Source organism: Notechis scutatus, chromosome 2, assembly GCF_049901735.1.
Source record: "Notechis scutatus isolate UNSWTSFEM ecotype Mainland chromosome 2, rNotScu1.2, whole genome shotgun sequence".
Classification (NCBI taxonomy): domain Eukaryota; kingdom Metazoa; phylum Chordata; class Lepidosauria; order Squamata; family Elapidae; genus Notechis; species Notechis scutatus.
This window is the reverse complement of record NC_142010.1, coordinates 2,982,612-3,006,257: the sequence shown is the minus strand read 5'-3', so window position 1 is coordinate 3,006,257 and position 23,646 is coordinate 2,982,612. Positions and strand designations below refer to the sequence as shown.

Here is a 23,646-nt window from a genome sequence, read left to right as displayed (position 1 = left end):
AGATTACGATGCTCTCCTTGGCTGAGGGATTGAAGTCCGCGTATCTTGAAGTTGATAAGGTCAAGAAAGACTGCAACGTAGAACCAGTGGTGGGATTCAAATTTTTTTACTACCGGTTCTGTGGGTGTGGCTTGGTGGGCGTGGCAGGGGAAGGATACTATAAAATCTGCAGTCAGAGGTGGCATTTGCTAGTTCTCCGAACTACTCAAAATTTCTGCTACTGGTTCTCCAGAACTGGTCAGAACCTGCTGAATACCCACCTCTGTGTAGAACACACAAACAAATTTGCAGAAGTTTAGCAGTAATTTGGGAACCGTGAGAGAAAAGGAGACTCACCGAGGCTGTTTTGGGAACGACAGTGATGAGCAGAGTCAGGTAGTTTTGTGATGAACTGGTTTTCGCTGTAAATGTCGCAAGACTGAAAGAAAAGTTAGTGGTGATTGTTAAGAATGGAGGCATTTCTTTGGAAGGGTGATATGAAAAGCCCCCCCAACACACAGGGGTCCCCAACCCTTGGGCCGCAGCCTGGTACTGGGCTGTGGCCTGTTTGGAACTGGGTCACCCAAACCGCGGACAAGTGCACACATGCAGCTCAGTGGTGGTATTGAATTTTTTTTACTACCAGTTCTGTGGGCATGGCTTGGTGGGTGTGGCATGGCTTGGTGGGAGTGGCAGGGGAAGGATACTGCAAAATCCCCATTCCCTCCCCACCCAATAACCTGCTTTCCAGCTCCGTTCTCCTGTGCAGGGCAACAAAAGCAGACCCAGCCAATCAGCTGGGACTCGGGAGGCGGAGAATAGATGGGGGCGGGGCCAATCAGAGGCGGTATTTGCCGGTTCTTCAAACTACTCAAAATTTCCACTACCGGTTCTCCAGAATCTGTCAGAACTGGCTGAATACCATCTCTGATGCAGCTCCATTTGTGTGAGTGGTGGGCACTCATGCACACCCATGAAACTCCAGCACAAATGGACCTTCGCTTGTGCATGCAAATGCCCACTGCTCATGCACATTGAGCTGACCATGCGAGCATGCCTGCCTGCCACCTGCATGGGTCCATTTCCTCTCCCCCGCTTCCCTGGCTGGTTCTGCAGAACCAAAATGGTTGGAGATCACTGCTTTAGACAACCCAGCACTTACACTGCTAGTTGGGACTGGCTCTGACCCAGAGGTGGTATTCAGCAGGTTCTGACCAGTTCTGGAGAACTGTTAGCAGAAATTTTGAGTAATTCGGAGAACCGGCAAATCCCACCTCTGACTGGCCCCACCCCCATCTATGCTCTGCCTCCCGAGTCCCAGCTGATTGGCTGGGTCTTCTTTTGTTGCCCTACACAGGAGAACGGAGCTGGAAAGCAGGTTAGTGGGGTGGGGAGGGAATGGGGATTTTACAGTATCCTTCCCCTGCCACGCCCACCAAGCCACGCCCACCGAACCAGTAGTAAAAAAATTTGAATCCCACCACTGCTCTGACCCCATTTCAAATTTAAAATAATTCAAAGAAGTCAAGAAAGTTATAAAACATGGCTTTCAGAGTTTCTCTCTCTGAGATTAAGTATTGGAACTGCAATCCTATCTGCTTCAAGATTCCCTCTAAGGAATCTTTCCTTTTAATCCAAGTCAAACTGTAGGTAAATGTTGGAATAAATGGAAGGTTGCCTCAAGATGGCATGAATGCTTGAGGCAGAAATTGGTTTTCTAATGACTGGGTTTGTGTATCGCAATAAACCATAATGCAATTGCTTGGGTGCACTGTCCAAAACCAGCCATAATGGTTTAAAAACTGGATTTAGTAGAAGGAGGAGAAAGCTACTTTAATACCAATACTGGCAGGCCTTGACTTATGACCAGAATTGAGCCCCAAATTTCTCTTGCTAAGGGAGACAGTTACGTGAATTTTGTCCCATTTTATGATCTTTCTTGCCACAGTTATTAAATGAATCACTGCAGTTGTTAAATTAGCAACTTGATATCAGACCTGCCCTAATTTAGACATTTTGGAAAAAAAGACCCTCCATTTGATTGAAGTGATAGGTTCTGTGATGACCCGGGGCGTGGCACAAAGGCAACACAGATAACTAGTAGGAGTCCCTTTATTAGCTCCAACTTTGCCTCCAGTGTCCTGGTTACCTTCTGGCTGGAGAAAAACTCCCAGGAACAGCCTTTGGCTGCAGAGAATGAAGTCCAAAACATGGTCAACAAAAACTGTAACTATAAGTCCAATCAAGGCAAAGTGAGATAATTAATCTGGCAGGGCAGGATTAAGAAGTCCAGACATGAAGGCATGGCAATAACTCAACATGGTTGGGAAGACACCAGGAACACAGATATCCAAAGTCAATACAAGATAAACTCATGTTTGCTCCCAGCAGCTGCCACACTCAGCATGCATTTCTTTAAAACTCTCTTCCCAGCTGTGGCTAATGAAGGGAATCAGGGCCCTTTCCTCCCCCAAAAGCCACACAACCCATGTTGCTCTCTTCTCCATTCCTCCCTACATGCCCTAGGATGAAGAGTGGGTGGGCCTGGGTCTTCTTCTGGAATCCCTCTCCCTTGTTCTACCTCTTCCCTGCTCTGCCCAGCCGGACTTTGCCCTTCCCCAGCCTCCCCCACCGCCAACGGAGCCACACTCCCACTCCCTGTCAGCTGTTCATCTTCCTTCTCAGATTCAGACTCCGACAGGTCCTTTAACTAAAGCTAAGTGGTTGCAGAGAAAGTAAAGCTAGATCTGAACATTCCTGCAGAAAGATTACACTTTTCCCCCTTTCCCTGGCCCTCCCCCCTTGACCAGTCCATCAGTGTCCAATAGGATGTCTTTTGGATGTTTTGGGAATGACTCAAAGTGTGGCGTTGCTCACTGCGTTTTTGCATTTGGTTCCCAGCCCAAGTGTCCTTGGAGACTGGTTTATTCCTATTTGGCACCTCTGGTTCCCATTAACATCCCTCCTGCCGTTTGTCTTCTCCTTCCCCTATTACTGCCCAAATTTCTCCCCCCACTCCCTTGCAATTGATGGCAGGATGCCAGCAAAGTGAAGAAGCTGAAGATGCCGGACCTGACACACGATATCCCAAATGTTGGTACTGCTATCTTACCTTGAGGCAAAATTGGAGCTATTGACAGGTGCCACAAACGTTGCCACGAGAACAGCGCTCTCTCCTTTCTTCAAGAAACGTTGTGCTGGTCTAAAGCTCTGTGTGAGACGCAGGTCATCTCGGACATTAAAGGTGAATGTTGCAGCTGCTGATCCATCATTCACCACCTGGACAGAGACCTCTAGGCTCCCACCGGGCAACAACGTACCTTGGAAATACAATAGGGCACACTGAAGATGGGGATAACTTGCGCGATTAAAGGTGACTGAGTTGTCATATAATGGAAGTCCTCACCATTTGGGACTGATGGCTCCATTGAACTTTCTGAGAACCATGGTGGCGCAGTGGTTAGAATGCAGTATTGCAGACTAACTCTGCCTACTGCCAAGAGTTCGATCCTGACCGGCGCAAGGTTGACTCAGCCCTCCATCTTTACGAGGCCAGTAAAATGAGGACCCAGATTCTTGGGGACAATATGCTGATTCCCCTGTTGGAATCTGATTCCGAGGGGGAGGTGGAACAGATGACAGGGAGTGGGAGTGTGGCTTCGGTGGCTGTGGAGGAAACTAGGGAAGAGCACAGTCCGGCTGGGCATGTAGAGGAAGACCCAGGCCCACCCCCTCTTCATCCTAGGGCAAGCAGGGAGAAACAGATAAGGGAGCAAAGTGGATTACAGGGGAGAAAAAGGCCTTGATTCCCTTCATTGGCTGCAGCTGGGAAAACAGGATATAAAGGGTGTTTGTGCACAGCACCATGCTGGAAGCAAAGCGTGCATTATCATTGTTTGTCAAGTCTTATCTGGGTTCTGGCAACCTCCCAACTGTGTGTTTCATTATCTTTTGAAGTCTGCAATTGCTTATCCTGCCCTGTCTCGTTAATTGCTGCAGCGTGGTTTGTGTTGGTTTTTATTTATAATTTATATGTACTTTGGGTTCGGACTGAATTTGTTCCCTTTAAAAACTGTTCTTGGGAGAGGTTTTTTTTCTCCAGCCGATGATAACTGGACATTGGGGGGCCAAGTTGGAGGAATTAAAGGGACTTTACCTACTTTTGTGACTTGGTTGCTTTTGTGCCACGCCCTGGGTTATCACAGCACTGTGAAGCAGTGTATAAGTCTAAGTGCTATTGCCAAGTGCTAACCTGTAGTAGGTGCTGAAAGGCAATGATTATTATGGGAGAGGAATAACCTTCGACCCAAATGACTCCAATGGGGCTGAGCGATCATCAGTCTCAAAATAACCATTTTTCAGCCAGCATTCATCAAAAGCCAAATTCATTTATTAGAAGGCCCAAATTCCCAAATTCTTCATCCTTTCAGGATTCTCTCCATCCTCCTGTCCCTTAAAGGTTTTCCTTGACATACGACCACAATGGAGCTCAAAATTTTGGTTGTTACGTGAGACATTTGTTAAGTGAGTTTCGCCCCATTTTATGACCTTTTCTTGCCACAGTTGTTAAGTGAATCACTACAGTTCCTAACTTAGTAACCCGGTAGTTAAGTGAACCTGGCTTCCCCATTGACTTTGCTTGTCAGACGGTCGTAAAAGGAGATCACATGACCTTGGGACACAGCAACGGTCATAAATATGAACCAGTTGCCAAGTGCCTGACTTTTGATCATCTGATCATGGGATGCTGTAAAGGTCATAACTGTGAAAAACAGTCATAAGACACTTTTTTCAGTGCCATCGTAACTTTGAATGGTCACTACATGAACTGCTGTAAGTCCAGGACTATCTGTAGTCCTCACTTAACAACCCGTGGCTTCAAAAGTGACCATTTGAAGTTACAATGGACCTCCACAGAAGGACTTTCGATTTGATTTCAAAGTTACGATGGCCGCTTCCCCCAGACAGTCACATGATCACTGTCAACTTAAAAAAGCACACCCTCCTTTGGTCTTTTTAGTTGCCAGCAGAAAGGGAGGGGGGAGGAGGGAAGCAGTGCATTCCTTAAATGCCTTAGATAATCGCCTTAGCAGCCCAAAGCAGTCAGCAGGCAAGAAATTTGCTGGAGAGCATGATTGATGACTCTTGGCTATGGATGTGTCCCATTGGAGAATGTACATCCAGGGGGTGGGGAGAAGACCAGGGTCAAGGGGGAAATGAATGATGTATTTCAGTGTTGGCTGCACCCAGCTAATGCCAACTTGGCCATTCCTAATAAAACATTTTTTTTTAACTCTGAGAGATGCGGCTAGAGACTTATAATTTGAATGGGGGTGGATTTGTTAGTGCCCTGACAATTGCACTTTGGATATGTGGCAACCGGCTCACATTTATGGCTGTTTGCAGCATCCTGCAGTCACATGACCAAGTTTTGGGGCAGTTTCCAGCATTTCTGGTTTCCAGCAAAAAATAATAATAATAAAGTCCATTGGAGAAAAATGGGTTTGTTCGACAAATTGCCAGGTTTGCTTAAAATCCGCTACAACAAAGTTGTAAAAGCAGGCATAATTACAGGGTCATTATTACAGGTTCAGTTACAGTTGTAAGTCGAGGGCTGTCGTATTTTGGTTTTTTTGAGAAGACGGTCACATTTATTGGGCGTCGATAATTTTTATTTTCTAAGGCTGACTTTGCAGGTTTCCATGGAGCTGAAATACCGTTGGAAACAAAGCTAGATATTAGAGGCTGGGACCAGGTTTTACAGCACGCCGACTTCCCTTTTCATTCTGTTTCAGTCACTGCTAAGAAAGGAAATGGAAAAAGGAAAGCAAGCCATTTGGTTCCTGAACAGCAAGGGAAACAGGTGTGCTTCTCCTCAGGTGTGCAGGCATTGCATTTATATCAGCTGGTTTACCTGCTTTGAATAGTAAAATGGAAAATGCTCCTGGTTTTTTTTTTTTTAAAAAAGACGCCTCCTTCCATTTTTTTTTTCTGGGATGAAAATTAACTGGACTCTTTCAGGGGAGGCAGGAGGGGGAGTTCTGGGAGTTGAAGTCCCCATGTCTTGAAGTTGCCAAGTTTGAAAAATGAGGTTGCACACCTTGGTTTGTTTCAACAATCTTGTCCCAAAGACAACTGGACTTTCTTTGCTTTGCTCGAAGACCTTTCGCTTCTCATCCAAGAAGCTTCTTCGGCTCTGAATGAAGTCTGAACTGATAAACAACTCTCAGAAAGAGTGCTAACAACCAGATGACTGTAAGGAATATAAATCCTTCCATTCACCACCATTCAGTCAGAACTGAAGAAGCTTCTGGGAGGAGAAGCGAAATGTCTTCAAGCAAAGCAAAGATAGTCCAGTTGCCTTTTGAACAAGCATCTTTGGGACAACCATGACCTGGATGAGTGAGAATCTCCATAGACTTTCAACATTCTTCTTAGCGGTGTCTGTGAGTTCTGAATGGAAGGTAGGTAGATGTAGCACCAATTGAAGAGCATCTATGTAGCTCTGGGTTGAACTGTGGAGTCCTTGAGGCTTTCTGTCCTTTGTTGTTTGCTTGTAGATGTTTTGTTTCCTGACTTGATAAGATCTAATTACTTGGTTGGCAACATCTGTTATCTAATTGGGGAACAAAATGTCTACAAACGAACAACCAAGGATTCCACAGGTAGATGCAGTTCCACTAGAACTGACTATGGAGATTCTCCATTATCCAGGTCGTACTTGTTCCAAAGGTGGTTATTCTAAAAAGCAGTGGGACTTTCTTGGTTTTCCACTTAACGTTTCGCTTCTCATCCAAGATGTTTCTTCAGTTCCGAAGTGATGAATAGCTGAAGAAGCTTCTTGGATGAGAAGCGAAACGTTAAAGATAAAACCAAGAAAGTCCAGTTGCCTTTTGGAAGAAACATCTTTGGGTTTGCTAGATCTGACATGCAAATATTCAAATGACCAATAGGTGGTAGCAAATTCTTATATATATTTTTTCTGTACCTCTTTGCTGCCATGTTTGCTTTTGGCTCACAGCTCTGGTAGTCCTAGGTCCATGATGGCGAACCTGTGTCACATGTGCCAGAAGTGGCACGCAGAGCCATCTCTCTGGGCACGCTAGCCATCGCCTGTTGCTCTTCCGTGTTCCAGCATGCCAGCCAGATGGTCTTCGTGCGCACAGGAGCACCAGAAACCGGAAGAGGAGCACATGCGTGTGCCGGCCAGCTGGTCTTCGCACATGCATGCACATTAGAAACCAGAGGAGCAAGTGGATGGCGCATATGCACATGCCAGGAAGTTAAGCTTCTGGTTTCTGGCGCTCCTGCGTGCATGTGTCAAGGAGGCTGCTCTTCCGGTTTCCGGCGCCCGCGCAGATGGATCAACATGGCAAAAGAAGTTTTCATACTGCTGCCAGGACTTACAATCTTGGTCGGCCAAGGGTAGAATCCTTATTGATGCCACATGGATAGGATTGGTGTTGAGGCGTGAGAAGGGCAGGTTGCCAGGCGACAGGCCTTCCACTCTCAATATTGGAGACTGGAAAGTTAAAAAAAAGGGAATTAATGGATTTTACATTGTTTGTCTCTTGCATCTTGAACAGAGAAGAGATTATTCCAATCGTTTCTGCTGTTCTGGGTAGATAACTGTACTCAGCTGCTGAGAAGCTGCTTTTTAAAATATAAACAAAGTCCTTAAAGGCTTAAGAAATTATAGCTATAGTCATTTTTTGCAGTTCGTAATACCGTAGCTGGCTATAGAAGGAAACCTCGATTCTGCTTTTTTCTTTTCTTTTTTCTTTTTGGGCTTTTATTTTAATCCTTTGTAGTTTTAATTGGAGCAATCTGGATTTTGTTTTGAATGCTGCTGTTTTAGACTGTGATTGCATTTCTTCTTCTTTTTTTTTTTTAATAAAGTTTTATTTGGGTTTTCACACATACAAAATACAAGTAAAACATCTTTTTTGAAAATAGCATGGTCCGGGGTTGAACTTCTTCATACAGACACAAAACTCAATTTTATGCTCCTTTTTGTGTTCTATTCCATATCTTATACTATTTTACATTTTCTATATAGTTTTTCCCCTCTTTTAATTTTCTCAATTTTATTTTGATTATCTCATCTCAATTCAAATCATTATATTTATACTTTTGTCTGTTCTGTTTCAATTTCATATTATCTTTTTTCATTAAACAAATGTTCTCCTGTAGTTATTAAATGGAGTATGACACCTTTATATCTTTTAATTACATCCATTCAACTCTTATTTAAACTTCAATATATACCTTAAGTTTATGACCTTCTGTGGAAAGGGAACTTCATGAGGACAGTGGTGACACCCAAGCAGGAAAATCCCAAAGGGAACAAACACTTCAATATAATACATAATACATAACTTCCAATCGAACTCTGCTTGGTACATTCTCATAATACACACTGTATTCTTTTTTAAAAAATAAATTGTAAATATATGTAATTATAAACCCTCATACCATTCCAGTTCAGTTCTATCATTAATAATCATTAAAATCTTAACATCTTTAACACTTCTTTTCAATTAAATATCATACTTCCTTAAAAACTCATATAATCTCCATAATTAATTTTCCTTATTTCTCTTCACATATGTTTTATAAATCATTAAATATACCTTTTGTTACATTTATTTATTGACAAGCATTCCACTAAATTACGATAGCTATTTTATCAGACATTTTAATCATACATTGTTTCATATTTTCTAAAATTATTTCTGCTTCTAATATAACCATACTATCTTATGTACCTTTGCAGAATTCCTTTTTCCATTAAGTTTTCACCCATTATCTCTAAATAGGCCCCGTTTCTCTATATTTTGCTTCTGTCCTTTATAACTTCTTTTCCTTTCTTTCTTCCCTCTCATCTTCTCCCTCCCCTTTTTACCCCTTGTCTCTCTAGTTCTAATTCTCTCTTCTGCATTTCCCTCTTCTGTTGCTGTCTGATTTTATACTGTTTAAGATTGGGAAAACAACTCCCCCCAAAAAAAATAGAGTGAAAATCTCTATTTTTTTTTTTGGAGTTGTTTTTCCCAATCTTAAACTTTCCATTCTCTTTCCCCTTTCCTTCCCCCCCCATCTAGGATTACTTGTTCATTAAAGATGGCTTCTTCTTTGTTGCAATCTTCTTGTTCTGCAGGCATTTCTTGTTTTTCTCATAATTCCAAATCTCCATTTCTAAAACTGAAATACGAAGCCAAAAGAACATCTCCTTTCTTGTGCATCTTCTTTGTACTTTTTAAGTTCCATTTTCAGTTCTTCTAAAAGTGGAGCCATTTTAAACAGTTTTAAACAACCACCCGATTGATTTTAGTCATTCAAAACAATAACCAAGAATCCAGAAATCATCAAGTAATCCGGATAGTCCTGAGTTATATCTTCTTATTTCTTTTTCGACTTTTTCTTCCTGGGGTTTTTGTTGCGATATTTCAGTTAGAATGTATCTTTTGGAAGTCTTGTTGAGATTTTGCTATAAGTTCTTTTTTAATTCCAGGTAGTCTCCTCCCTTCCAGATCCTACCCTTTTATTCTTTTTCTCTCCTTTCCTGTTTTCAAAAGCTTTTAATTATCCAGAAATCTTTATTATCCCTTTGACTTTTTATTTTCAGCATGCCTATCTTGCTTAAGTCTCTTAGCTGTCAGTATAGGAAAAGGAGAAAACCAAATCTTTTCCCTTTTCTCTCTCCTTCGCAGCTTAAAAATCTTCTTACGGAACAATGTTATTGTTTTTTAACAGTTTCAATTCCAGGGTACCTTATCTGTTGCTTTTGCTGTTTGACCCGGTCAACCAAAACTTTCTCTTCTTATCTTCCTCCTGCACATTCTTTTCCGGTCGAGTTCTTCTTTGTGGTGGCCATTTCTGACCACCACTGCAACCGCCTTCGGGAAAGGGAGTAATGGCCAGCTGGGGAGGAGAGATGCGACTCTCCTCAACCCTGCTGGCAGTCTCCCCTCCTCTTCACCACCTCTACGGGGTGGCTTAGCCCCGAAACCATCCGGCTCGGGCGCTCCAGCGGTAAGCACGGATCGAAGCCTTGCAGAAACGAGGTTTCAGTCTGTTGCTGAACAAGCTCAAACCGGAAGGCCCCGCTGATTGCATTTCTTTGGTTGATTATTTATTTATTATATTTAATTCCCTTGCCCTGGGGGACTATAAGCCAGGCTCCTAATTCAGCTCCTTCACCACTGCCTCATATGAACTCATATCCTCATGAAAGAGGTATCAGGGTTCCAAGTAACAGACCCAAAGCAATCAAAACTCCGAGGCAGACATATTCCTCAAAGTATGAACTTATTAGGAACGTCATATTGGCACAGCTGGTTAAAAACCTGACTCTGAAGGACCAGAGGTTTTCCCCACCCAAATCAAAACCACAAAGTTCTTGCCCCCAGATCACACGTCTGTCACGTGGTCCAATCAGGTCGCAGCCCCAGCTCCGTCTGGTTTTGGTCCACGCCTCTCCAACACCTGGTTAGAACGTCCTTGGCTCCCATGGGAAAGAATGTTATTTTGGCTACATATTCCCCAGCTATCACTATCTCTCCCCTCATGTTTCCCACAGCTCCAACCCGCCTTGCTGTGGCAGGCCTGAACATGCTCCCAAAATTGAACGGGTTCAGAGGTATTTCTCGAGAAAAGTACTCCACTCCTCCACTCACAATAGAATTCCCTATGCTTCCAGGCTCGAAATTTTGGGCCTGGACAATCTGAAACTGTGCCGCCTGTGGTCTGATCTATGCATAGAATTTTGAATTTTGGTCATGTGACCATAGGGATTTTGACAAACTGAATTTTGGTCATGTGACCATGGGGAAGCTGCAATGGTGGTAAGTATGAAAATCAGTCATAAGTCATTTTTCTCAGAGACGTTGTAGCTGTCACTGAACAAACTATTGTAAGTCAGACTACCTGTGCCAATAAATGAGGGAATCAAAGAAGATAATAAGAAGGATAAGCATTAATATTACAGTCACACTATATGGATTAATATGCATAGACATTAGACATAACGTTATCTTAATGGTTACCATGGAAGTTTTAAATGGTCATGCGACATGAAGCCAAATCAGAATGAAAAAACAAACAAACTGTGATTCATACCAATGAATCCAAATGAATTGGGACAAAGGCCAGGATATTGCCAAGGCCATCAGATGTTTGGTTTAAAACGATGGAGTGAATAGGACCTCTTAGTCCATCAGAAACGACCAGACGCTGCATCTGGATACCTCTGGCTGCCTCCAGCATCTTTATGGAGATGGTATAGGTTGATCCTGAGAAAAATGTAGAAAGTTAGCAGAGCACTCCTCCAGAGTCCTGTCTCTTCCTCAATACTTCTGAAATATCCCAAAGGTGATTTTTTTCAAGAGGTAACGGGACTTTCTTGTTTTTTCTTTTGAAGAAGTTTTGCTTCTCATCCAAGAAGCTTCTTCAACTCTGACTGGATGGTGGGGAATGGAAGGATTTATACTCCTTGCAAACAACTGGCCATTTTGTTAAGGTATTAGGAGTTAAGAGCTGACCAGCAATGAATAGCTGCTATATGCTGTGAAGCTGATATAAGTCTGGCTGAAGTAACAAGAGTGATTCAGCAGAGTATGAGTATTTTCCCTTTAAGATCCCCTTAAGAGGTGTGTATATAAATGGCAGCCATTAGAGGGCGTGGTTCTCTTTCCTTGTGACCAGTATTCAACGCAGAAGTTCTCCATGTGTTAGGAAGAAGAAAAACTTGCTTGTAAAATTTTGCTACCACGTGTATATTGTCTATATATACTTGTATATTAAACCACTGTTAATATCTAAGTCTCTGTGTGCTATATGTTGTTCCTGGGTTATCTCATAAAGGTAGTCACACTGCCAAATGCTCTGACAATTTGCATACTTTTTAGAGAGTCTTTGAAGCCACTTGGAGTTTAATTTGTATGTCCTCAGGGTCACCTGAGTAGTGCCAGCATCTCAAACTGAAGCGCAAATGGTTCCTGTAGTCTGTAATTTTTTTCTGGAAATCCATTCATACTCCAGCACCATTCGAAGAGTGTTCATCCTAAAGTGGACAGTTAAATGTCTATGGAGATTCTCAGTCATCCAGGTCATGGTTGTCCCAACTTACTTTTTCACTTTCTTGTTTTTCTTTGAAGACATTTCACTTCCCACCAGTGGTGGGATTCAAAAATGTTTACTACCAGTTCTGTGTGTGTGGCTTGGTGGGCGTGGTGTGGCTTGGTGGGTGTAGCAGGGGAAGGATGCTGCAAAATCCCCACTCCTGGGGAAAGGATACTGCAAAATTCCCATTCCCTTCTCACCCCACTAACCTGCTTTCTAGCTCCGTTCTGTGCAGGGGAACCAAAGAAGACCCAGCCGATCAGCTGGGACTCGGGAGGCAGAGAACAGATGGGGGGCGGGGCCAGTCAGAGGTGGGATTTGCCGGTTCTCCGAACTACTCAAAGTTTCCGCTACCGGTTCTCCAGAACTGGTCAGAACCTGCTGAATACCCACCTCTGCTTCTCACCCAAGAAACTTATTCAGCTCTGAATGGATAGTGGGGGACGGAAGGATTTATAGTCCTTTCAGAGAGTTGGTAATTTGCGTTCTTTTAGATCAGGAGTGTCAAACTCAATTTCATTGAAGGTCGCATCAGGGTTGTGTTTCATTTCGAGGGGGCAGGGGGGGCATGGCCAGCTCGACATCACTCGTGCCGGGGTCACTTGTGGTGGCTCAAGGGCTCTGCCAGAGAAAACAGGCTCCCGAGCTTTGTTTTTGGCTGCGATGGCCTCCTGCAACCCTCTGCCAGTGAAAACGAAGCTCGGGAGGGCTGTGTGTAACCCTCATGAGCTTTGTTTTCACTGGCAGAGGCACCGTGGGCCAGTCCTTTACTGTCTTCAGAGCAGCCCTGCAGGCCAGATCTAAGCACCCTGCAGGCCGGATCTGGCCCCTGGGGCCTTACGTTTGACACCCCCTGTGCTGGTTAGACAGTATATAGTTAGTTTAGGAATGAGAGCTGCCCCCTTAAGGGAATGCTTCATGGGAAATGTAGTTAATGCCTCTTGGGAGATGTAGTTCATGTCACGTGGTCACATCTTTAATCCTGATTGGTCACTGAATTGATCTCCGGTTGGGCTGGGGGAGTTTTGGGGGCATTCTTACCTGGACCACAGCATCGTGCTGGAGGCTTCCTTTGCTATAATACCATGGGATGAAGATAACCATCTTTTCACTTTCATGTTCCAGGCAAAACTTTTATGTCCCCAAAATTCCTGGAGCAAGCAGTCCAACACTATTGAGGTGACTATCAAGGCAAAGATTGGACTGTTAGTTAGATGGATCTCAGCATAAATGTGATTTATATTTTGAGGATGCCTAACAAAATCCAGTAAATGAACTTTGCATGGAAGCCTTTGTACTGTTGGACTGCTTGTCCCAGGAACTTTGGGGACATAAAAGTATTACCTGAGACATGAAACCCCTGTTTTAGAGAGTTGTGGAGGCCACCTTGGGACAACCATGAGCTGGATGATTGACAAGCTCCATAGTCATTTAGCTACACACTGAGAGCTTATGCACTGGAGGCAAATTCCTTGTGTGTGTCCAATCACACTTGGCCAATAAAGAATTCTGTTGACTAGAAAACTTACCTTTCACAGGCTGTCCTTGGATTGGAAGCATGTAGCCGTTCTGCTTTTGCATTATCTGGTAAGTAAAGCCAAGCAAACTCTTGCCTCTAATCTCTACCTCATAAGAGCCGCCGGGAGTCATAGATACAGCCCACCGACCTGGCTGAGGGAGAGGAGATACCTCCACGATCTTGTGATTGCTTGTGTCAATCATCATACGATACTTGGTGAATGGATCACCTATCGTGGAATATCAGACACAAAAAAAGGAAGGAATTATATTACAGGTGCTCCTCAACGTCCGACCACAATTGAGGTTGCTCCAAAATTTCTTGTTGCTAAGTGAGACGTCTGTGAAGCGAACTTTGGCCCCTTGTACGACTTTTCTTGCCGCAGTTGTTAAGCGAATCCCTGCAGTTGGTCAATTAGTCACACACGGTTGCTAAGTGAAACAGGTCTCCTCCCCCACCCCATTGATTTTGCTTGTCAGGTGGTCGCAAAAAGGGAATCGCTTGACCCCCTGGACACTGCAACCATCATAAGTATGAGTCAGTTTGCTAGGCGCCTGAATTTTGATCATGTGACCATGGGGATGCTGCAATGCTCCTGAGTGTGAAAAATGGTCACTTTTCTCAGTGACGTAGTAACTTTGAATGGTCACTAAATGAACTGAAGTCGAAGACTATCTGCAGAGGCTAAAATGGCCGGCATTATGGCTTCCTCCAATTCCGGGCATCCATGATTGTGCAACTGAAGCCCCCCCCTTTTTTTACACATGTCCCACATCAGACAAGGGAAGATGTTTGTGTGACGACCCAGGGCATGGCACAAAGGCAACACAGTCAGATAATCAGTAGGAGTCCCTTTATTAGCTCCAACTTTGCCCCCAATGTCCTGGTTACCTTCCGGCTGGAGAAAACCTCCCCTAGGAACAACCTTTGACTGCAGAGGATCAAGTCCAAAACATGGTCAGCACAAACTGTAACTATAAATCCAATCAAGCCAAACTGAGGTAATTAGTTTGGCAGGGCAGGAGCAAGAATCCCAGACTTGCAGGCATTGCAATACTCACACGGTTGGGAGGACGTCAGGAACACAGATAAGCAAAGGCAACACAGGATAAAGTCACGTTTGCTCCCAGCAGCTGCCACAGTCAGCATTCAATTCTTTTAAACTTTCATTCCCAGGTGTGGCTAATGAAGGGAATCAGGGCCTTTTCCTCCCCCATAAGCCACGCAACCCACGTTGCTCTCTTCTCCGTTCCTCCCTGCGTGCCCTAGGATGAAGAGGGGGGTGGGCCTGGGTCTTCCTCTGGAATCCCTCTCCCTTGTTCTACCTCTTCCCTGCTCTGCCCAGCCGGACTTTGCCCTTCCCCAGTCTCCCCCACAGCCAACGGAGCCACACTCCCACTCCCTGTCACCTGTTCATCTTCCTCCTCAGATTCAGACTCTGACGGGGGTATGACAGTTTGCTTGCATTGTTGCAGCCTTGTGTGACCTTTTTATATACTCCCTTTTTGACTCTGTTCAATTACCTGAAGGTTGGAAGATATTAAAGTTGAATCTCTCGTGCCTTAAAGTCTTGACTGAGATTGATATTTTGGAGAGAGTTTCATCCACAGGGAAGGAGAACTGGGACCCATCCACACAGTTATGGGCTATTTTAACAGGAGCGGCGTTCATGGACAGCTCCACTGTGCCAAAGGCCTTAGAAAGTTGCTTTTTCTTCATGTTCAAGAAGTAGCCACCAGAAAAGGATGCTAAATCTTCATAGACTCTTTGAGAGGCTCTAGCGTTCCTCTTAACAACTTCTGCAAACAAAAATGAAATACACATTTCTCCTTTTAAGTAGCTCCTCCCGAGTTCACCCTTTAAGGCAAATCATTTTAGAAAAGTGCCCTTTTGTTCCTATACAGGTAGTCCTTGACTTACGACCACAGTGGAGCCCGAAAGGTATGTTGTTAAGCGAGATATTAGTGAAGTGAGTTTGGCCACATTCCTTAAGCGAATCACCACAATTGTTAAGTTAGTGTGTCGTGTAAGCATCTTTTGTGACCTTCTGACAAGCAAAGTCAGTGGGAAGGCAGAGTCACTTAATAAACATGTTACTAACTTAATCCCTGCAGTGATTCACTTAACAAACTCTGGCCCGAGCGGTCGTAAAAGGAGGCAAAATTCACTTAACCACTGTCTCACTCAGCAACAGAAATTTGGGGCTCAATTGTGGTCGTAAGTTGAGGACTACCTATATATGGTCCCTTGATCAATGAAATATGCCTACGGCCAGGGAGATTTGCATGTTTCTGAAATGCCATGGAAATTGACAAAACCACTCATAGCATCATGGCCCTAGCACAGTCCAATGAAGTGTTGAAGGGGCGGAGTTTGAATCATGTCCTCAGGACACGCCCTTCCTCATTTGCCCTTCCTTGCCCTCCTTCCTAGACTTATATACCGCGGTATACCTCTAAGCGGTTTTAGAGAGTCAGCATATTGCCCCCGACAATCTGGGTCCTCATTTTGCCAACCTCTGAAGGATGGAGGGCTGAGTCAACCTTGAGCCAGTGGAACCCGAGCTGCCAAACCGCTGGCAGCTGCTGATCAGCGGGAGTAGCCTGCAGCGCTTGCATTCTAACCACTGAGCCACCACGGGTTGGACTAGAAGACCTCCAAGGTCCCTTCCAACTCTGTTATTCTGTTCTGTTCTGTTCTATCTTTACTGCCCTCCCCACTAAGACTCATGGATGCCATTGGCAGCAAGGGCAACCTTTCTTCAGGTTGTTTCAGACCACCAGGGATTCTGGCTTACCATCTCGTACAAAAATGTTCTTTGCGGCTTCAGTGGCCATTTGTCCAGCTTCTTGGTGCAAATAGGAATGAGAAGAGAGGAGAAGGTCAGTTCCCTTTTTATGGCTTTCCCCAGGAGAGGAGGAAGCTTGGGTGGCATCATTTTTCCTGCCATGTCCACCTTTGCCTGAATGGGGAAAAAAAAGCATAACAAAAATGCACATTAAAAAAAAGGGCAGGGTTTTTCATTATGTAGTTGCAGTGGCTTCCCCCCCACCTCTTTTAAATTTATTGAAAACATTTATATAGCTGCCCAACTTACAACCAGCTCTGGGCGGTTCCCAGTCAAGAACGAAAAGACATTTAGAATTCTTTTGAAAACGATAGAAAACAACCAGTGAAGACATAAAACATGAAAGAGAACAAAAAACCTGGCAACAGCACATGCTAACGTGTCATTCTCTATTATTCCCCCACCTAACACCTGAGAGAAAAGCCAGGTCTTTAAAGCCTTAAGGAAAGTGCAAAGGGTGGAGATTAAAGGGCAAGGTGTTTCATCACGCAAAGGCTGCCGTGGAAAAGGCACACTTCCTATCTCCCATCAGATGACAATATTTAGGATAAGGGACGGAGTGTGCTTGCCCTATTTGACCTTGTAGAATAGGTTAGATGTTCTTAGGCAGGGGTCCCCAACCACTGGTCCCCAGACCGGTACCGGTCTGTGGATCATTTTTTACCGGGCCGCAAAGCTTGGGCGCCGCCATCTTGTTTCGACGGCGCTTCCGGGTTTTCGGTTGGAAAGCGGCGTTTGGGTGCTCGCGCCTTGGTTTCGACGAAGAGGAGGCGGCTTCGAACGAAGAGCCGTCCCGATGGCAGTGGAGTCTCGCGTTACTCAGGTACCGGTTCGTGGAAGAATAAATAATCGTGAAACCGGTCCCTGGTTCAAAAAAGGTTGGGGGCCACTGTTCTTAGGGATAGGATGGTCTGCACAGTGGTGAGATTCATTTTTTTTTTACTACCGGTGCTGTGGGCGTGGCTTGGTGGGCGTGGCAGGGGAAGGATGCTGTAAAATCTCCATTCCCACCCCACTCCAGAGGGAAGGTTACTGCAAAATCCCATTCCCTCCCCACCCCACTAACCTGCTTTCCAGCTCTGTTCTCCTCTGCAGAGCAACAAAAGAAGACCAGGGGCCAGTCAGAGGTGGCATTTGCCGGTTTCTCCGAACTACTCAAAATTTCCCCTACCGGTTCTCCAGAACTGGTCAGAACCTGCTGAATACCCACCTCTGGTTCTACAGATAATCTAGCCCAGTGCCTTGAAAGATTATGATTTGCACCCTGAATTGCACCTATCAAGAAACAGGGAGCTAGTGTAGTTCACACAACAGAGGTGTTATCTGGGCTGAGCTTTAGTGATTTGTACGCCTTCCTCAGTAGCAATTCTTAATAATACTTCATCATTCTGGGCCCTGCTGACGATGTGATCAAAGTATGTCCCAACGTCTGAAGACGTTTAAAGTTTAACTAAATGGAAAGAAATAGGCTCTGAGTAAGGTTGAGTTTTTGTTTCTATATCGAAGTTCCCTTTTGGTTCCAGTCTCAAAGGGTTCGCGCTTCCTCTTGTAGGAAGAAAAATCCATCTGGTTCGGTTCCAAGCTTGGAGAAAGGCGCTGGAAATAAAATGGAGGCTGACTGGAAAGAAAGTTTATTGGTGAAGCAGAACCACTAATGGCGTGTGGTTCTGGGGCAGCTGACCAATTGGTTGAATAAGTGGATGGATCTTTATAGGTTTCTGTGATGCTGCTGGGGGTTGTGCAATGTCTGAAAGGCCTCTAGGGGTTGTGCGATGTAGTGAGCTCTGTGTCTTTTGCTATTCTAATAGCGGTGGGTTAATCATATTATATCCTAAAAGATCATGTCCTATTCTTAGAATTTGGGTGGAGGAGAATGTAAATTTTTAAAATTTAAATTTAAATTTAAATCCCATTGCTGGAGGTGAAGGTCTTTTATTTGTGAGTAGGCTGGCCCAGGATTTTTAATGGGCACAAAATGAGTTATTAAGAGAGACTGGGGCGATTTTTATGTCTCTAAGAAGATGTTTCTCCATTTCTCCTTTTGGAAAATATAAAATTCTGCCTCCAATATTCCATATTCCCCAAAATATTTCATTCTCTGATGTGTGTGTGGGGGGTGGGGGGGTGGGGGGGCTTCCCACACTCTGAAACAGCAGATCCTGCATTCTGGATCAATTAAAGGTACCAGGTAGTCTTCAGGGACAGCCCCATGTAGAATGCATTGCAGTTATCCCCACAGGAGATGACCAAGGCATGAGTGACAGTGAGCAAGGCCTCCTGTGCAAAAGACCCCCTAGCCAGAGCTGCCAGGTACTTCTTGAGCAGGAAACTTGACTCCAGGAGATTTCCCCAAACTGATCTGGGGGAAGTCTTTCCCCACCCAGATTCAAAAGAAAGAATCATCTGGGCCTTGGGAGGGGCAAAACCCCAAACCACTCCATCTTGCCAGGATCAAATCTGTTAGAAATTCTGTTTATACTGTATATAGCAAACAAAGAGTACAGTCACCATGTGCTTTACTGATCAACCGTTTAAGAACAAAAGAGCACAGAGCCAAACTTGTAACACTGCCATCAATCGGCTGAATACTACCATAGTTGTCGCATGGAAATACATTCCAACAGAATCCAAGCTGGTTCCTCCTCAGCCAGACCTTATAATCTCCAGGCACTTGACCAGCAAGTCACCACATCACTTGTCTTGACTCTTGTGAACTCTTCTGCTTTTTTAAAAAAGTGAAAATACCCATTTTGTCACCTGAATTGGTATTTTGTTGCTGAATTTGGGGCCTCATCAACTTTTTCCCCAGCTAGAGTCAATCTCTTGAATGAGTATCAAATCAATCACAGGTCACGTTTTGGGAAAACTGCTATTTTTTTTTTACTTCGCTGCCTTCTCCAAAATCATTACAGATACAGGTAGGACAGCCACAGAAAAAGTGATTTATGACCGTTATAGCATCACTCCTGCAGTCACGTAGTTGCAATTACAATTACTGGTTGCAGCATCATGTAATCCATTAAATTAAATTCTACAAATTACGTACTTTTCTTATAATTCTGGACACTTTGCTGAGAGCTTAAACTTTTCAGACAGTACAACTGTTCTAATTATTTGGATTCTTTTTATTTGGAAACCTGTCTTTCTTTTCTTTAATAGGGCCACCTTTCTATATAAGAGATACTCCAGTGCTGTTAGCACAGCTGGTAGACCAGATCAGGAAATCAACAGAGGAAGGCTAAAACTATTTTCTATTGAAATTGACTATAATAACAGTATTTTACAAGTCTGATTGATCTCTTTTCTTTCTTACACTCCTGTGAGTGTAAGACAGGTGTCTGTCTAGGTCTCTGCTGAATATTATCTGTCTATTTGGGACCCGATATATTTTTCTCCTTCATCTCTTTGATAATGTAGTTTGTGTATCTCTCTCAAAGTCATCTTTTTTACTCTCTACATCTCTGTTAAAGTTGTCACGAATATAGAAAAAACAAAGAAATGGATCCCTAACAAATTTGCTCTTACCATATTTTTTTTTTTTTAAAAAAAGTTTCATTTCTTTGTTTGATTGTTGTGAGACATCAGGAGTTGTTAAGAATCAGGTGGCATGTAAGTTAATACATTCTTATTAATGTTTTTTTAAATTCTTTTCCTGGCTGGGATCCCCAGATCAATGGAAAGCATACAAACAACAGATGTTCCTCATGTTGGTTACACATAGAAAGGAGTACTCCATCTTCTCTAGCCAAAATGTACATCAAATGTGCACCTCACATCTCAAAAAACAATGAAAAATGACTGATTTCTTTTTCTAGAAGTGCAGCTCCAGAGAATGTTTGTGAGCAGAACGATTGACATGGAGGAAAAGGGAACCAAAAATTATAGAGTAAGTAAATGGTCATAAAGCCCCTATTGTTCCTGGCCAGATACTACAGACAAAAGAACTTCAAATATTGCAGCTGAAATAGCTGTTGCTAAGAAACACTTAAATCCTGGCAACCCAGAAGCTATAGGAAAATCTTAAATCCCTGACCAATAAATTCAGACCTCATGCTTTCCCTTAACACAAAAGCGTAATCATGAAATCTCAACTCTGAAGATACTTCAGCCTCCTCTAAATTAGAGTTTCATAACCTTGGCAATTTTAAGGTGTGTCCCTGGGGAATCCTGGGAGTTGAAATCCACCTCTCTTCAACTTGCCAAAGTTGAGAAACATCTATATTCTGTCATAAGTACCCTGTTTCTCCAACAATACGGCCTCCCCCAATAGGAAGTCCCAGCATGTTTTATAGGCATGAAATGAAATTAAGCTCCTCCCCCCAAATTAAGGCCTATATTAAAACATGCGAAATGGGGGGAATGGTGGGGGGGCTTGCTGTTAGGAAGTACTTTTGTTGCACACCCGGATATGGTGCTACCTGCGTTGACCCCGATACGAAGTGCCCCACCAACGCCGAGGTCAACATCCAAGCCGTCACCGCCCGCCCGAAGATGCAAGGGGGGGGGAATTAAGTCACCCCCGAAAAGACGGCCTAGCCATTTTTTCAGGGCTCAAAAACAAAACAAAAAAGACCCGGCCTTATTATATGAGAAACACGGTATAATATATCCAACCTCCCACCAGTCCATCTGTTCCCTGATCTCACTCGATCATAGCTATAGAGGCTAGTGAGAGATGTGGAAAGGAAGGTGCTGGCAGGTCGGTCCCTTGGATATGCCTGCTTGAATTCAAGCACATGGCAGCTGTAACAGATCTAAACAACTTACCTGAGCTTGGTTGCTTTCTTGCGGACATTGCATTATCCCGACTAGATGGGATAATGTGGACCAGTGGATTAGCACTGATGATGTTAACTTAGTTTGGATAATGAAACGTCTCCAAGAAAAACAAGCAAGCTCAGAGAGAGATGATGATTTGCACTGTCAGTCATAATTGTGGAGACATGCTCGGTGACAAAACTCGGTGACATTACCCGAATGTCTACAAAATATTAAATAAAATACGCCCATGACACCTTGTACAGGCTGAGTACAACTTTTTTTTTTATTTTGCTTATTTTCTGGAGGAAAAATATATTAAGGACAATGGCTCTGAAGTTTAGTAGTTAAAAATTAGGACGGGGAAATTTGTATCCCAGAAAAATTGGTTTAATTTCATGTGGCTTCTATGGCCTGTTGAGATATGACAACCAAGCTAACTCTTATTTGTTTTTCTATATAGAACAACTACTTGTATTGAACCGTGGTAGCTTAGTGGTTGGAGGGCAGTACTGCAGGCTACTTCTGCTGACTTCTGGCTGCCTGCAAATTGGCAGTTCAAATCTTAACAGGCTCAAGGTTGACTCAGCCTTCCATCCTTTCAAGGTGGGTAAAATGAGGACTCAAATTGTTCGGGGCAATAGGCTGACTCTGTAAACTGCTTAGAGAGGGCTGTAAAGCAATATAAAGCGGTATATAAGTCTAAGTGCTATTGCAGCCTCCTCAGATGCATGGGGGAGATGCTCTTGGTCTGGCCCAGAACCAGAGAGAGAGAGAGAGAAGAGACAAAGTCGTGGGAGAAATGAGGAGAGACAATAAGAACTACAAAGATTGTTTTAGAAGGGAGTAGGAAGAGAAAAAAGGTGGAGAGTACTCGGGATGTGAGTGTGTGGAACAGCTGGTTCTCCACTGGAGCAGAAAAATATATGGCGGTTTCTCTGAAGGAAGAGAAGCGAAATACCATAGAGATGATATTTTCATCCTAGATGGGACAGAGGGAGAAGGTGGCTATGATAGAAGGTCTTTAATAAAGCCCTAGTCTCTGGGAAGAAAGAATTGGCGGAAGACTCCCAAGAGAGGTTTTCTTTTCCCAATGGAGCAGATGCAGAAGAGGATCAGCTAAGCAGATCCAAGGAAAGGAGATGAGTAGTGCTGAGCATGCTCATTTGTAAATCCACCCTTTTTACTCTTTCTCGATAATCCTGGAAATGGAGATATAGTGAAGGGTGGGGAAGAAATGAAGCATTCAGGAGGAGAGTTAGAGGGGAATAGTCACCAGGATAGAGACCTAAGACCCTGGGTAGAAGTCAGGATTTTGTTGTTAATATCTATTGTAAATAGTTTTGCTGTATACAGTAAAGAAGGTCCATAAAAGCCTCCACTGTCTTGTCCCAAAGGTGCTTTTTTTTCAAGTGGCAACTGGACTTTCTAGTTTTCTTTGAAGATGTTTCACTTCTCACCCAAGAAGCTTCTTCAGCTCTGACTGGATGGAGGGGAATGGAAGGAAGACAGCTGGTCATTTGCACTCTTTTGGAGGGTCACTGAGGCCCCTTGGAGGTTTATCTGTCCTCAGGGTTGTCTGAATAGTGCAAGTGGGTGTGGAGCCTTCTGGGAACTGTTGAAAGGACTGTGTCTGAGATAGATGACTACTCAGATGACCCTGGGGACACAGATAAACCTCCAAGTGGCCTCAATGATTCTCTAAAAAGAATGCAAATGACCAGCTGTCTGCAAGAAGTATAAATCCTCCCATTCCCCACCATCCAGTCAGACCTGAAGAAGCTCCTTGGATGAAAAGCAAAACATCTTCAGAGAAAAACCAGAAAGTCCAGTTGCCTCTTGAAAAAAAAGCACCTTTGGGACAACCATGACCTGGATGACTGAGAATCTCCATAGTCCACCACTATCTTGGTTTCTCTGTGTCAGTTACCCTCTTGTAACTCTAATTACACCTCCCGTCCTAAAAAGAACCCAGTTGCACCATGGCAGGTGGAAACAATGGACCTTCTGACGTCATACCAAGCTTCCTGTATTTTCACGATTTCACCATAGGGGAAATGGTGGAGGATCTATTTGAGCTTGGAGGGGAAAAGCAGGACGTATCCCATGAAGACCTTCCCACTCTCCCACCAGTTACCTTCAAAACGGGCTTGGAATGGTTCCGTCCCATTCGTCTCTTTAAGGGCTCCACCTTTCTTGAGATATTTTCCAGGCAGAGGGTTTTTCTCCACGACAGTCTGCCTCACCCTCTTTTCTGGGACATCGGCGTCGGTGAAAGCACTTGATGCCATGCCCTCCGATTCATGGTTGGGATAAAACCCGTTCACCAGCCCCACGCACAGGAGCAAAGGAAGCTCTCTGGCCAAGAGCATAGTTCGTGGCTTGATTTGGGTAGGCAGGACAAAAACTGAAAAAGAGGTTC

General features: G+C 44.0%; 1 protein-coding gene across 1 annotated transcript in view; it reads right to left on the bottom strand.

The window, feature by feature from the left end:
- Positions 1–23,646, bottom strand: part of LOC113424950 (uncharacterized) — a 31,606-nt gene extending 7,960 nt beyond the window's left edge. The window contains exons 1-8 of the mRNA XM_087953978.1: positions 23,362–23,646; positions 16,416–16,580; positions 15,142–15,417; positions 13,629–13,847; positions 11,098–11,270; positions 7,387–7,501; positions 3,092–3,299; positions 337–418 (exon numbers count right to left, since the gene is read on the bottom strand). Coding sequence (XP_087810104.1) covers positions 337–418; positions 3,092–3,299; positions 7,387–7,501; positions 11,098–11,270; positions 13,629–13,847; positions 15,142–15,417; positions 16,416–16,580; positions 23,362–23,596 — 1,473 coding nt within the window. The 5' untranslated portion in view covers positions 23,597–23,646. The remainder of the gene's footprint in view (positions 1–336; positions 419–3,091; positions 3,300–7,386; positions 7,502–11,097; positions 11,271–13,628; positions 13,848–15,141; positions 15,418–16,415; positions 16,581–23,361) is intronic.